At 38.7% G+C, this 17038-nt stretch overlaps 1 protein-coding gene across 1 annotated transcript; it reads left to right on the top strand.

Moving 5' to 3' along the window:
• The first annotated feature begins 8408 nt into the window (after positions 1-8408).
• edn2 (endothelin 2) lies at positions 8409-11676 on the top strand. Its single transcript, XM_010739868.3, has 5 exons — positions 8409-8658; positions 9148-9301; positions 9416-9529; positions 10153-10236; positions 10351-11676. Exons 1-5 carry the CDS (start codon positions 8592-8594, stop codon positions 10448-10450), a joined length of 519 nt encoding a protein of 172 aa, XP_010738170.3. The 5' UTR covers positions 8409-8591; the 3' UTR covers positions 10451-11676.
• Positions 11677-17038: the final 5362 nt, after the last annotated feature.

The raw sequence follows: 17038 nt of genomic DNA, 5'->3' as shown, positions 1-17038 counted from the left end.
ATGCAGCCAGCCATTCTGATTTAAATGGCTCTTACTCACAGGTACAAACCAAAACAAACAAGAGTATTATCAAGCTGAAGTCAAAAATGAATCACCTGACTGGTCATATTTGATATGTTAAAGTTGTTTTATAGTGTGTTGCATCTTAGCAGATTTGACTTTACTGTGAACAAAATACTGAGGACACTCAGTTATTTTATCAGTTTGCAGTGAGGAAACACCAGAGGCAGAATTAGAGAAAAGATGAAAACTAATAAAACAAGTAATAAAACATTAAAATGTATGAATAGACAGACACAGTAAAAGAAAAGCAATAAACAGATTAACATCTACATCCATACATTCACTTACAGCACTAATTATCTGAAATAAGTTCAAGTCACCGTGATTACAGGGTTCAAGTTTGGTCGTTACACTGCACAAAAGAGTATCGAGGGATGTACTTATGAAGAAAGTTTGTTTTGCTTGGTCAGTTATATTGGCAATATAGTCAACATTCACTGTTCAAACAGTGTTTTACACAAATGTCTTTAACATCCACACTTTAGTATTTGGTTACTGTCTCATTTTCAGCTATTTCTATTACTGCTCTTCATACCACAGTGCTGTGCTTTCACTTGACTTGAATCATTACTCTCAACGGTAATCAACAGTTTCACTGTTTCTTAATAAATACATAATATGTTCAGGCTCTATTGAGTGGATGTTTGTGGGGTACCGTGCCTTTTTTTTCTCACATGCACAAGCTCACAGAACAATTAATAAACCCAGAGTCAACAGAGCGGCCGTTTGGCTTTGTGAGAACAGCTGATCCAGGATCAAGCCGATACCACAAAGAGATTGAGCCAGCCTTGATGTATTCACAGGTCACATTAAAAACTACTTCATGCTGTCTCTATAAGAGATTTTCAGAAGATGATTTGGATGAACTGACCCTTTAAAAAGCTCAAAAATGCAGCTGTACAATTGTGCTTTCTTTCATATTTTCAAGGCACAATCAGGTTTCTTCTTGTTCTTCGCCTGCAGATATTGTGGCACCACCCTGTGGCTATGGCGAAGATTGTACTTGACTTTCCACTTCCACTCCAATTAGAAACACTCATTTTCCTTCAAATCTGTTTCATGGGCCGCCTTGATTCATTTAATTTTGTTGTTTTTTGCATTGATCTGCATTTTTTTCTTCTCCTCTCTACTGACGTGTTGGTCATAAAGCCAGCTCGTCTTTTGTTTCTCAGAAGTGAAGATGCCGCATGAAACCACTGGGTGGCAGGAGGATGCAGCTTTTAAGTCGCAGACTGTGAAGCGAAAGGAATGACATCACACTAAAGGAAGGTACTGGCCCATATACTGAAACCCTCTCCTGTAATAAATCATCCAGGAGATGACACACATGCAGCAGGGATAATCCGAGAGAGGGGGACAGGAGGAAGGTGGAAGACGAGGAGGGATTTTATTGGGTATTTCCATAGTCATACATAGTGGCGATAGAAACTATTATCACCAAAGGTGTGGAGGGAGGAATTTTAATACCTCCCTTTTGTCAGCACAGATAAGCGCCCATGAGGGAGGTGGTGAAGGTGATTAAATGTGTTGTGGCACCACAGCAACAGAAATATCAAGAGCCAAATATTCCCTTGAAATTCATCAACGCAAATATATTGTGATTGTCGACATTATTCACTGACTCCTTTCAGAATGAGTAGTGGTGTGATAAGGTTCACTAGAAGAGGAGATTGGTGACGTACTTTAGGGGGAGTTTCTCCTGTGTGCAAAGGGAAACAGTACCAATACCATCAGAGGATTCCTGCAACTTATGGGCATTTGAATGGTGGAAACGAGGGAGTTTCATGGAAGCAGGTCAAGGACAAAGATAAATATCCTAACTGAGAGAAAACAATAAACACAAAAGTGGTTTGAATTTCCCCTACATTTTCTCTGTTACTACTGAAACAAACTAGGCTTATTTTCCAGTTTCTCATGACCTGTTTTCGAAAGTCCTGACCCTACACGATGCATTTTCCATTTTTGATAACGATTACAAGCTTGACATTTAAACATGATGTCAGATGTTCATTCATGGGAATATTAAAAGTGTCTCCTTTTACGAGAAATGTTCTCCATCATTACTATTTTTAGTAAGTGTTGTTTTTTTCCGCGATCTGTTTACTTTGATACATAAGATAAAAGATATCTTCTGTTATGATAGAAGGTCATAGATGTTTGCTATTGTGGCAATGCAAAGTAAATAAATCAACAGGAGTCTGCATATATATTTAAAAAAATTGCTGTAAAGATGAAGTATATGAAAATTTAAGGCTTTTTTATGTAAGTTGTAAGAGCGCAAAAGTACAGAACTAAGCATCACGTTACCTGCTAATAAAAGAGTTAAGGACATAAAAGGAATGATTTATTTTTTGAGGATTTTGCTTCTCTCCCTCCGTCTCTTCCTTTTGTTGTTACAGTTCAATTACAAACAACTCAGAAAATAAAAATTTAACATCAAAAATAAAATTTCATGCTTTTAAACGACTCATCAGTCGGATAAATTAAACATTACTAATTATTTAGTTGCTTTTTTTACTCTACTATTAATAATACTGTCACTTATAACAATAATAACAACAACATATAGACATTGTATGTCTAGAATAATGTTCTGCATAATAAAATATTCTAAACTGAACTGCTTTTCACTCTTTCCTGAGCTTTTGATCGTATCATCGGTGATCTTCAATCAGCCGATCGTGCTCTATGACACCTGAGAAAGCTCCGTTTGTTGAACAAGGCCATGGGATTCAACTGAAAGCTCCATAAAAATCTAGTAAGTGAACCATAAGTTTATATGATTTAATCATACATATTTGATATAGATATGTATCTGTATCATAATGTCATTTCAGTCGCTGTGATAGGTTTAGAAGAGAGATCTTGACATTTACACATGATGTGACTCAGCTGAAGTTTGTGTGAATATAAAAGCTGTAATTTCAGTTTCATGCTTACTCAAATGAGTTGATCTAATTGGTATGGGTAAGAGCTCACAGTTGACTAGTCATTGCAGACAGGTGTAGCAGACACCCTCATCACTCATGTCGAATACCGAGGTCATCATTGGTTTCTGGCTCTGTTCTGTGTTTTTGTATTGGACATGCTGGTAGTGATGTTGCTATTAAAGCCTCCATCTACTCATACTATACAAGGGTTTGGCCCATATTCTTTACCTCACTCATATCAGGGTTGTGTGGGTGTCTTATTGTGAGTCACCGTTACTTGCTCTTCCCTTACCTAAACTCCTCAACGGATAGCATGTTGACATTCTTCTCTGATGTGCTGTCACATTTCTGACGGTGGTAAAGTCTTAAATTAGAGTCAATATGAGTGAGTCTTACTGGTTTCATTGAAGGTTTAGTTAAAGATAAACTCTTCTCTGAACTGTATCCCTGTCATTCATTTACACGTTGACAGGATAGAAAAAACAGGAAAACTACTTTTGCAGTGTTATGTATTCAGAGCGGTTTGATACAAACTGTGTATAGCTCATGTCAAATGATCGTATTTGATTAAATTGTTGTTAATACTGAAATTTACTGACACTAGTTTTTGGTCACCAAACAAACAGTAGAAATGACCTGAGCGTTAGCGTTAGTTTCTGTTGCCATCATCTGCCAAGCTCAGTATGAAGCGTGCCATTTCCAAAGGTGACACACTCGAAACATTCTTTCATTTTAGACAGAGGAAGACCAGACATGTCTCATTTATTGAGTCACCTCAGTTGCCCAACATTGCACCTGCCACTGGTAGATCTGATCAGATCTACTTAGCCTAACGTCATCTCCATTGCTGTGTCTCAGTTTTGCATACTCACATTGTTATTTTAAGTACATACACAGTGACAATGATGGCAAAATGTAGTGTACTGGGGTGTCGATTAGCTCAGTTGGAACAGGTCCGCCCCATGTACGAAGGCTGAGCAGAGGCCCTGGGTTTGAATCCGACCTGTGGCCCTTTGCTGCACGTCGTTCCCCATCTCTCTCTCTCTCCACATTCCTGTCACTCTTCAGCTGTCTCTGTCAAAAATAAAGCTTGAAAAAGGCCAAAAAAATTGTACTGAGTACCTGAATGGTGCAGTCATAACGGTCTAAAAGTTGAGTGTGGAACGTCGGACGCTTCTCGACACCATTTTGGCTACGAAGAAGAAGTCGAGGGACCACCAGCATAGTGAACGTGGCGGCAGAGGAAGCTGCTGGGGCTGAAGCAGTTGTGGTGAATACGGCAATATACCAATAAAAGGTGTACGTATGTTTTATAGTTATATTTTGGCAGTTGAATGTTGGCGCTGATTCCCAGCATGGTTGCAATTAGAAGAAGAAAAAGCTACTAAGGTAGGAAGTACATACTGTACACAGTACTACAACAGGAGTGTACTAACAGAAGTATCCAAATTGAGAGACGGCATGAGTTGGTTGAACATGTTGACTTCGGCAGACCTCTTAATGTTTTAATGAGACAAGACATAAATAAGGGAACAGCATTGATCTTGTCTTGCAGTGTATAACTATTTATCCCAAGTATTACTTATATTATAAGAAAATACATGATAGTTTCACTTTTGACTTTTCAAAAGAAAAAGCCTTCGAGGATAAGTACTGACGTTTTTGGAAAACATTATCTTTTGTTCTCTTGTATGGTGTGGACTTTCCCAAATCCAGCACACAGCTGCTGATCTTTCACTCTGATATATTTAACATTGTAGCGTTCCAGGACATGGATGCGTAAAGAAACAGAAAATGTACTTTAATATACTAACTATAACCCCTTAAAGTAATATTACAGGTTACTGACATGCTTTGCAGCTAACGTAAACAGATAAACATCTGCTCTTTACTTAATCAATGTGCCGCTATTTTGCTGTTTCATGTCATGATTTCTGAATTTCCAGTTGCATAAAAGTACACTTTTATATCTTTTTTTTTCACTTTGTCTTAAATATGAGGAAAATGTGAGGACTTGTTTGTGTGTTATTGTGTCACAGCCCGTATGTTTCACCTCATCGTGGAGGAATTTCAAAGGATTCTGCAATCGCGGCTCCGCTATTTGTTTGTCATTGTGCCGCCACACATTCCTCTGTCGGCCTCGGAAGTGGGAAATAGATAAGGGCACTTTTTTTTTTTTTTACACTGCGACTGCAGAGTCACTGTGTTGCTGTCTTGTCTGGAGAAAGCAGGAGCAGCAGGGGAAGGGGAAATGATGGGGAGGGGGAACCTTTTAGATTGAGCCCATTCCTCCTGTCTGCAGCACTGGACAAATATTTGCTCTAGATGAGCATTTTCTTTTCACTGTAACAAATACTTGGTCAAATGCCAGTCGTCCTGCATTGTGACATCCTTAAGGCATTTCCCCCACCCCTTAACCCTCAGAAACTATGACCGCACACACACAAATGCGTGTTTCAGCAGTGTTTTTTCCTGTTTCTGTAGGTGTCTCTGTTTGTCTTCTGGGTTTCCGCTGCAGCTCTGATGCAAAATGCCTCGACATTAGTAAGATTTTCCATACTTTAAAGTTCTTCAATGACCAATTGTTGCCTACCCCTTCCTGTTTTTTTGGTCCGGCGTCTACTTAGGCTGGACTTAAAACCATTTATGGTAGAGTGACCCGCTCAAAACAAAAGCAACTCTTTATTTTCATTTCAAAGAAAATATATCAGTGAACTGACTTTACACCTTATTCTGTGGTTTTTCAACAATAATTGTCATCATAAATTACATGTACTAGAAAGCCAATAGGAAGGAATGAAGATAAGACTTCACAAATTAGATATAATACAGACAAAACGAAAAAGATTACAACAGTTTCTTTCAAAATTAACAAACAACTAGAGGTTTAAAGAATGGGTCCTCTTCTCTTTTTAAGGGACTTAAACAAAGGGATGTATTATAGATGAGTTATATAAAAAGGTTTGAATACAAATCACTATTATTTAATTATGTGAATATTTACTTTTAATAAATAGAAAAGAACAGATAAAGAATGATATAGTATATTCATTTGAAAATCTTGACAATAGGTGAAAGATGAGATCACAATAAGGGCATATACACAAAATACAAAACACAGGTTCATGTTAGAACCTGAAGTGTTTCCATAGGGGACCTTTTTTTCATTCTTCAAAGAAACATTTGAACTTTCTTTAGTTGACAGGTTGCACATTTAGCCATACGTACTTCAGGTTCACAAAAAAAAGGCAGTGCAGAGGTCCTCAAACTGTCTCTTTGTTGGTTTTTTATCAAAACCAGATCATCCCAAAGAATCTTAAAGAGCAAAAAAAAAGGTTCTTCAGGATAAGAAAAGTTCTCCAGAGCACTTATCAAGAACCAGTTGTTCTTAGTGTTTAATATATGAAATAAAAATAGCTGACTGATATGAAGCCTTTAAAGTCAGTAGAATAAAAACAAGCTGTTTAAATATTACACGTCCGTCTGATTTGTTCTTTGTGTCGAGTTTCGTACAGTTCATCCTAATCCATTCATTCTTCCCTCCCGTTATCAGATGCACGTACGTCATAAGTCCTTTATGATTGTTCATACCTGTGGATTTCACTTATATATTCTATTCTATAGCTGATAAGAGGATACCTAAGGGTGTTTGCAGGACTTACTGTAACTGTTTAGACTGTGTGGGTGGCTGCGCTGTGGTCGAATCCATGGTGTCTGTTATTGTCAGAGATAGGCAGTGTAAACTGACAGAGACGTGATGTATGTGTGTTGCAGAAAGCTGATGAAGCAGGCGGCTGCGTATCTCTTTACCAAGGTCAAAACATGTTACACGCTGAGATATTGTTCGTGTGCCAGTTATAGGGATGTGTGGGACAATTGTGCCATGACCTCACCTTCCTGCGGGGGGTGCTGACATGCTCTCCTTGACTTCATCATGCTCGTATCAGCCGTGTGGCACATGCAAACACCCCCCCTCCCCTCTGTCTGTTTCTACTGCCACCGCTCATCTCTTCCTCTGCCGCCTCCAGACTCATCCTGCATGCCCAACGCCTCTGGAAAAAAAAAAAGAAAAGAATAACACAAAGCATGTCATGGCCTCACATGACTCCTGTCTTTGTGACAATCATCTGCTGCCAATCAGTAATAAGTCTGCTCATTATTCAGGATGACAGTCTACAGCCTGCTGTTTAAACAAGTCATTTAAGATCCAATAAGCTGTATATGAACAATGAATAAATAGTAAATAATGTATGATGTAGTTGCAAGCTGATTTATAACTGTTAATGTGTTTGTTAGTCTTTTCTATATAAACAGCTCATGAATTACTGATGATATAACACTGCTGTAATTATATGAAAAGTGTTCTATGAATACAAAATATGAAATATGTATTATTACATGTATTAATCCAGAATTTATACATTTTATATACGTTACTTTTCATAACAACTGAGCAAACAACATGAGATGAAAGATGCATTGAATGAGCGCTTATAAATGTCTTAATACACATTTATAATTATTTATAATAAATGATTTGTACATGTGTGTAAACAGTAAATTTATACTTTTTTTGCAAACCTTTGTGCGTTTGTTCATGATATATGATTACAATGTTAGTCATTCAATAAATGCCAATTAAAGAAAGAAGTCGACAAATATTTAAATCTGCTTAGAACTAATCTGTTCTAAAGTGTTTAAATTGCTCATAATGGCAAAATTTAAAGGAAAACTCAAGCACATCATTTTGGGATTTTACTGAGCAGTCTTAGCCTAGACTGAAGGTGAACCAGAGATTATGTCAAGTATGTTATTATAGAAGCTTTGATATCTTTCTTTCTTTCTTTCTTTCTTTCTTTCTTTCTTTCTTTCTTTCTTTCTTTCTTTCTTTCTTTCTTTCTTTGTTTTGCTGTTTCAGATTCCAGTGTTATCAGGCTTTTTGTTGGTGTCAACAAATTTTTTTTTGTTTTGATTCATGTTTTGTTTTTCTTTTTCAAGCACTGTTTTGTTTCGTTCTCTCTCATATCCACACACACTGGCAGATTAAAATCCATAAATACACCAATCTACGTAAGGCAAGAGAAATCCTCAAATTTGTTTAATTTCACATAATCACTGTTGTTACTACGCTCAAAATCATCTTGTCCTGGAACTTTGTTTTTCGTTTGTTCAGGACGATAAATGTACACTACTTCCAGTTTGGTATGGCAGTCTCAGACATTCTTAGATGGGAAATGTTAAAATATATTAAATAGCAGCAGAAAATATGAAATATGAGGTTCTGGCTCGTCTTGACCTGTTGGGGGCGCTGACTCTATGTTAAGGACACTGCTGTGGAATGTGGGGGGGAGCAGGTGGAGTATGTGTGTGTTGTGTAACAACACTGCTCTGCATAGACAGGCGAGAGACGGAGGTAGGAGGGGCATAACATGTTATCACCCTCTGAGTGGGTATAAGTAGGATGTCCTGGCAGGAGAGTGAACACAAAGCACCTGTTGCTGTTCTCCAGCCTCAACTGCAAAGACTCTCGCCTACACCTCTTGGAGCGTGTAAACTGACTGCTGCTTCTTTGACACGCATCAGGACTTCAGACACGAGATGATGATGGCTTCATTTATGTGCAAGACACTGACTTTGTTCATCATCTGCATGGCTCTGCATGAGGGTGAGTAACTTTCCTTTGGTTTCCTGGCATTTTAGGGGTGATTTTCAAATATTTGTGACAACTTTCTAGATATTTTTATGGGTGAAATCCAGTAAAAGAAATTATTAGAAATTAATTCTTTTTTGACTGCAATGAATATCTAGTTTAGATAATGGTTTTAAAGTTAGGGTTTGAGGTTTTCCAAAACAAGAGATGGGGTTCCTCTCTCAAGAGAGTATTTTCCTCTTATCAATAAATACTTCAGCATTACTGATAAAACTTTTATTCAACATCTTGCAGGATTGTTTGACTTGGATTAGGTTTGTTGACTTTGATTATAATATGATAGATATGTTCCACCGTTAATCACATTTGTTTAACCGCACTAGTGGGTGTTAGCTCGCCAAGTGGGCTCCTGTGTATTTACACGTGATAATCACAGAGTGCATAGTCATACTGCAAAGTATTAGTTGGCACTTTTTAATCTCGGGATCATTTGTGTTTTTCTAGGTTGTGGACTCCCCTTATCAGACCGGGCAGAGCTGCCAGCTCAGGCTCCGCAACCACATCGCGTCAGGACCAAACGCTGCTCCTGTAACAACTGGGATGATAAAGAATGCATCTACTTCTGCCACTTGGATATTATCTGGGTCAACACACCAAGGTGAGGCTGCAGAGGACTTTAGACACGCAAGAAACCTGAACAAGCAACAGCGCTCAGGGATGATTTCTAAACTAAGAGATGCTTTATCCTAAGAAGTTATGTTCTCTTTTACAGTAAACTCCTTCCTTATGGCCTTGGAAGTCCCCTGAGTCGGCGCCGCCGTTCAACTGACCGTTGCGAATGCCGCAACCCAGCCGACAAAACCTGCTCCGGATTCTGCCACAAAAGGTGAGCGCCGCCCTTTCCTTCTTCCATCCACCTCGAACCTTCAGCAAAACAAGTCCTTCCCATCACGTACCCTCTCTTGGGTGCTAGATAATATCAAAGTAGATTTGGTGTCTCCTTCCAGTGTCAGTCATGTGTGTCAAGCCTAAACAGTATGTTGATGTAGGACGAGTCAGAGAGGAGGCAAAATGATTCAGTTGGTGATAACGTTACTGTAGCATAGGGGTAGTAGTCATAGTGCAGAGAATGGCCCGCATTTCCTTGAAGGCTTTGAAAGGAATCACTAAGAGTTTATTAGCAATGTTGCTATATATGGACAATTCCCTCAAGGGAATGCTTGTTGTGTGCTATTGAACTCATGAAACCACCAGTATGGATTAGTCGCTATCTCTTAGATGTTATCCTAGGTGGTGTTTTGTAAGGTGTGCCCTGCATTCCTGCCCATAAGGCACCTAAAAATATATTAGTTTGTCATTCCAAGGTCAACCGGGTCAACCCCAAACTACCTTTGCTTCAAGTAGTGTCATAATACACAGGAGAAACCCTCAGTTTGTACAGGTTTACTTCCCTGAGGTACTGGCAGGGTTATGTTCTTGTTCTAATGATGGTGCTGTTTCTGTCCACAGCTCAGAGAATCCAACAACAAATATCGTGGACTCATCTGTAAAATCTGCAAGCACAAACAGCAACAAATTGCTGGAATCTTTCAGGTAAATGAAATAAAATTTAAAGATCACCTTCAAATCCATATTCGGCTGCATTTAATGGGCATTTCTAAGACATATGACACATATCTTACCTGTATTCTTTTGTTTTTCCTGCAGATCGTTGGTCAAGTCCAACATTGCGTTTGCAAAAGTTATTCTGTCATCAAATGAGAGCCCAGGTGGGGTCAACAGATTGAAAAGCAGAACAAGGAGATAAAAGACTGAGCGAACACCAGAAGAGATTGAACTTCCATCGATCGAAGACTCCTCGAGCTGCCTTCAGTGCTCAGTACTCAGGTTATGAAACATGTCGAGAGTCTTACCAACTCTGGGGAAAACAAAAGAGGCAGCGGATCAAGCATTTGATCAGCAAAACAAAGCTTTGGATGACTGGCAGCTATCCAACAGAGAAGCCCTACAGAAGGACAGGCTCTACAATGTTGGGTGGAGATTTTTAGAGACATTTTGAGCTTAAAAACATTCTCCACATGCCAAGGAAGGATCGATTAAAGAACATGGAAACTGTTTTCCAGCCTTTTGACTAATCTCATCAAGAAAGACTTATCAGTCACTGATTCGTTGTTCTTTACTGTCTAAGAACAAAGCAGACCTTTGACTCATCTCAATGGACAGATCCAGGATTGTAGGAACTTTATTGCAGAGTCAGATCAACTCTGTATTTAGTTATGAATTGTTTGTTAAATGCCTTGCAAACAATTGTGCCATTGCTGACCTTTTGGTTGAATTTCCTCTGTATCAGAGCTGGAATCTGCTGTCCTGCCTAATATTTAGGGTTTAGGGGTTTAGGGTTTTTAATTATCAGGCAGTGCTTCAAAATGGCAGCTTGTTCACCTTTGGCACACATTGCCTCATCGTGAAATGAAGGTCATCTTTTTGGGAATTATCTAACAAACAATTAGCTTTACACAAGGTCCATTGTCAGGTCCTCTACACACGCACATATGCAGTATACTTTCTCCTAGCAAAACAACTACAGTAGGTCCATTGTGTTGGCTCCCAGTGTTTATTGCATAGCTCCTATTTAATGTTTTGATTGAAGATAAGCCAGAAGGTTTCAATGACGTTCAGCTTGCCAAAAAATGCAACAATTGTTTTTCTCCCCTGACAAATGTTCACTTAACTCCTCTGTAATTAGCCACTGGGAAATTATAACTCTCAACTGCACTTTTTCTCTGCCCTGTGTGATTGTAGTCAACTCGTGGACACATAAAACTTCGTTGTAGTTTAAAATACTCTTCCTCACATATCTCAATGCTGTAAATGATGGATAGTTTACCAGCTTACAAGTTTACCGTCAAAAGCTGAATGATGGCAATTATTGTAAATGGAACAATTTATTTATTTATTCTCTAACTTATTCAGAGATGTATTTATATTTGTATGAATGATGCACTGAATCGTGTATGGCAAAATAAAAAATGCAAGAACATACTCTGTGGCTTGATGGTAATTTATTATTTGACTCATTATACGTGTTCGCTGTGGTGCTCATGGGATCTTCAGCTGCATCTTCCAGCAAACAATTATTTGAACTTATTCAATACTGATAAAAGAGTTACATATATCTTCTCTTTTCTTTTCATGCATGCATTCAACTGTTTCAGAAGAAAAACTGAACTTCTTTTGAGCACACAGAAGACACACAACTTACTGCCAGTTTAATCACATATGGTTGATTATTATGGACAGTAAGTAATTGTTAAAAACACAATGCTTGCTCCGTAAACTAAGAAATAACTGTAGCCGTTAAGTCGTTTCAGTACATCTGAATAAAAGACTTTAAGTGTCTTATAGGGACAACAGGGTGGATTTAAAAAAGGCCCAGTATGGTCATAACCTGTTATTCCCCTATGTATGTCAGTGTAGAAATGACATACAAAGTTTTCCTTCATCTTTCATCTAATAAGAAAACTTAGTCCACTGTAGACCTATCATGTCCCAGAATGTTCGTCATTGAGATTTTAGTCAATGTTCTTGTGATTATTTTTGCAAGTCTAATTATATTAATTAATCTATAATTGACCAAACAGGACTGTTGAAAAGTCGGATATCGTCGACTTCTGTTGAGGGTTTGATTGGTCAGACCACTGAACCCACAATGCAGACACCAGGCAAGAATAGGGTTAGAAAGTTTATTACAAAAAGTACGACAAAAGTAACACAGCAGGGAAGGGGTAGAGTGACGGCGATGTCCAGGGACGAGTTCAGGTTGGGTGGGTGAAGAATGGAGGACAAACAAAAGGGCAAGCGGAACAGGTGAACGTGGCTGGACTGAAGGGAAAAAAACAAAAGGTGGACGTCAATGAAGACATACAGAAATCAAGGTCCAAAAGATTCTTCAAACGGAGTATGTTCTGAGCTGTAAGTTGTCTAGTTACAGTACTGCAAAGGTTACAGCAATGAATTGGGGCAGTGATGGGAGGATGAAGCCATGCAGGTAGTGCAGTGGGAGGAGGCGGTAATCAGGTGAATTAGGGGCAGGTGTGGATGAATGCAAGAGTTACAGGAGAAATAAGACAGGCAGACAGGGGACACATGACATACAAACACAGGGAAAATACAAGGAAAAAAGACAAGACTGCAAACTCGACAACTTCAAACTCTGATGTTCTCCATTTGTGGTCTGAAAACAAATGGGCCAACATCAGGATTTTGTGATAGTTGTGATATATGTTTGAGACTTCTATCAAATCCATTATAGTTATTATATTCACATTAATTACATCACCACCATGTTCTTTCATGTCTTTGCCCCACATCCCAACACCCAAACATACACATATCTAATCTAATTTCTACGCCATGAGGCTGATTTTATGTTATTATCTGTATGTCTCGCTCTCTATTGTGTCTTTTTTGTAGATATTTCACCACCACCAACAACAAAAACTCATTGTTGTGATTAATTGATTCAGTGTGCTCTGAAGTCTGTGTCTGTGTGACACGAATTGGTGTCGTGACCTAAAAATTAAACTTAAAACATTAAAACAAATAAAACATGTGCGTGAACCTGCTTCATAAAGTCGTTACATAAAGTTTCACGAGTGAGTTCACACACACATTCATTGCTAGCCTGCTTACAAACGAACACGAACATGACCCAAGGAACCAAACACAGGTGTGAAAGCGCCCTTCGATAATTCTCCCTGGTGTGTCAACAAGACCTAAGGGTGCAGCCTTATTTTTTCCTTCCTCTTTGCGTTGCAAGAATTTATATGACACAAAATGTTTGTGGAATAGTAGATTTAAGATTTAAGAAATGATTAACATGTGACTTAAATTTACAAAAGATTTTTGGCTCATCTCTCCATTTTTTGTCAATATGTAACGATTGCCACAAAAAAACAACTTTGTTCCATTGTCACTGCTGAAAAATACTAGTGATAAACCTGTGAAAACATGCATAAAGGTGTAACCAAGCCAAAATGATGGGTGGTTATCTCTACATGTGCTCACACAGTGAACCTGCAGCTGCGGGGCAGAGAGAGCCGCATTAAAAGAAGTATGTGGTTACTACACATAGGATGTCTTTGTCCAGAAATGTAATGTGTGGTGGTTATCTCTCCATGAAGGGGCGTCTGTCCCCCATACGCTGATGTTTACTTTAGATAGGCTGTTCTCCGACAGGGACGTGAGCTTACAGAGTGTTTATTGAAGAGGATGTCGGTGACTTTTGGCTTCCAATTATCTGCAGGACGTCCTAGGTTACAGGTCAAGTGTTTTTAAGGCATGACAGATAATAATAAGTCAGGCATTAGCACGCTTTAAAGTCGCTCACAGGTTAATATCATGGGCTCTACTTGCACGTGTGGTGAAATAAACCTGTGCTCGTGTGGAAGCGGAAGTATCGCAGGATGCATGTAATGATGATGCACCTGTGTCTCCATTAGTTCATAAAATCTTCCTAGTTATTTACCCTGACGTCAGAAAGAACTCTCAGATCCCCCAGCCTGCGTTACGGAGCGTGAATAGCTGACTAAGAGTGTGGAATGAAAACAGGATGCTTTTTCTGCATTCCTGCTGAATTCCTTTAGCACAGGAGAGAACCGGGAGAGGAAAAGACACAAAGGAAAAACAGGAGCATGTCGGCTGTTTGCGCAGGGAACTGATATGGGCTGGATGGGGGCTGAGATTATGACCTTAATCACGCCGTTGTCATAACACTAGTTGCGTTGTTTTGTTCTGTATTGGTCCTTATTCGATGTTGTTACCCTGATTTTTTTTCCCTTCTCTGATGGTAAATTATGATTGTGTGTAATTGTTTGTGAACGTCTCGTATCTTTTGTCTTTGCATGTACAGTTTAAGGGCCGGGACACTGTGACCTGTGTTTCATTATTTATTGTGCAATTAGCAATCACATCGCTTGACTTAGGGACTGTACGAGAATTAACTTAAAAAAACTATTTTCATCATCTTAGTTTTGCGTTTTTGTATCCTCACCTGTCACCTGGTGATATTGCTAGGGTTTTGTGAAAAGCCAAAGATTTGGTGGTGGCATCAGGGAATAACTTTTAGTCATTGGGATCAATTTTGTGGAGACCATGAATGTCTGTATGAACTTTAACGGCAATGCATCTAGAACGAGCTGAGATATTTCAGTCTGGACGAACAAACCAACCAACGTGGCTAAAGCGTAAAGAATTAAAAATGGTCTAATCTATCTAAAACCATAATATATTCATGAAATAATATTGTTTACATTAGCTACCAATGTAGAAATTATATGTAAAATTAGCAATCTATGGATTTCTGGCAAACAAAATGCTGAATTTGATTTTTTATATTTATTTTTATACATATTTAACTTTTATCTAAAACCTTTTTTTTTGGTCACAGAAAAAAGAGAGTTAACATTTAATGTGATTGGAAATTAATCCGTAGAAGAGAAAGGGTATTTGTCCCATACAACCAATTTGCAATTCCTTAATACATTTTATATCAAATCCTGCAGGGGAATGCTGAAATATAAATTTGGGGGAGGTAAAAATAAGACTCTCTTACTACTCTCCCCTCTCTTCCTTATAACTTGTACACCTTTAGTGCTGTATAACATGATTTAAACACATTAAGGTACTGGTGTCATCACTTGGATTAGGTGTTACAGCTCCTGCAAATGATACAAAAAAAACATTTTATGATATGTGTTGTGTACAACTTTGCGACACATCGATTGTTTTTGTGTTTTCACTTGCTGTTCTATAGTTCCAGTCCAAACTGGCTGCATGATTACAGTAAAAGCCGCTCTCGGTACATTCCTCTTCTTCCTGGTTTTGTTTGCCGGGACCAGAGCAGCTCGGGGACAGACTGGGGACAGACTGGCCTATCAGCACCGCCGGCCCAAACATGCCTGCTGATATCAAAACATGAAGTCTAGCCATAACCAAACAGCCAAGACCTGGAGGAAGGAAGCAGGGTTGATCGGGGTTGTTTCGCTGCATAAATGGGTAACTTTCCAGTCATTTAAGATTAAGTGTCACGACTTCAAAAGAAGTCCGGTGCATAAACAGTTACATAGCTGTTTAAAATAGCGTGCATTCCTGGATGCTTCCACACCGAGTGCAGAGGTGAGCCTCATTAAGCAGCGGCAGTCCAATCATTCAAAGACAAAAATGTTTAGCAGTGTGCAGTATGTATATTTAACAGTATATGTGGTCGATGTTTCCATTGGGAAATGACCTGTCTGTAATTTTTCTTGCAATAATGGCTCCAGACGACCAGACATTCTTTCTCCTGCTTTTAAACAGACCACAGGCACTTGCATGCCTGCACTGGATGGCATTCTTCACATTATGGTCTAGATTGTCATCTTCTCCTGTGTCCCTGCACACGTACACCAGATAGAGAGATAGTCGCCTACATTGCATCTGCGTTGTACATTGCAACAATATAAACGTTCTGTACAACTCTGTAAACAGCCACTGCCCTCTTTGCGACGCTGCAGATAGAAATCTTAATTCGTCATTCAATACAACTGACGTCCATCTAGATATCCATCAGGCAGGTGAATACGTGATGGACTGTGGCAGCTCGGTGTCAACAAGGGCAAAGGGACAGTGTTAATATGCACGTCCACCTGGACCAGATGGGCAAATACTGTTTAGGCTCTTTGCATGAATTTATCATGGTTGTCAGTATGTGCAAGTGCTATCTGCATTCATAGCTGCATCCCGACTGCATACTGTGTGTATTAAAGGCCGCCCAGTGGAGTTTTTGTCCCCATCTTTTCTAAATCTCATGTTTAACACACAGATAAGCAGGTGAAGAAGACCCATCACGGCGTAGCACTGTAATGCAAATGTTTATTGTATGCAAGCATTAAAACACAAAGAAGAAGCACAGAAAACTCACCTACCAAATAAATATTAAGCATAATTTAAAAGCTAGATAAATAAATTGATTAATAAAAATAAAATAAAAACCTTGCATATAAAGAAGGCAATTAATTCTCAGGGTTTCAACTAAAAAAGTTAATAATCAAAATGTTCTGCTTGTAAAAAAAGAACTTTCCCACTTAGCTCAAATTTATACTTCACCCATTTAGTATTGCTCTTATAAAACAACAAAAGACGGTAATAAAAATGTCGAAATTAATGCAGCAGAACCAGAGAAAACATATTTTTTATTCCACTTCTTCCTTGTCAGAACCCGGCACCTATATCACCAAAACTTGGCTGCCAACAGTTCGGTCAAGAATTTGGGTGTGTTAAGGTATTAGTGAATAATTTAACCTTTAACTGATAGCATCAGGCAGGGATGAGTAACAGAGGTCAGAGCTACACTAAA

This window comes from Larimichthys crocea, chromosome XIII, assembly GCF_000972845.2.
Source record: "Larimichthys crocea isolate SSNF chromosome XIII, L_crocea_2.0, whole genome shotgun sequence".
NCBI lineage: Eukaryota > Metazoa > Chordata > Actinopteri > Sciaenidae > Larimichthys > Larimichthys crocea.
This window is presented reverse-complemented; position numbering and strand designations above follow the sequence as displayed.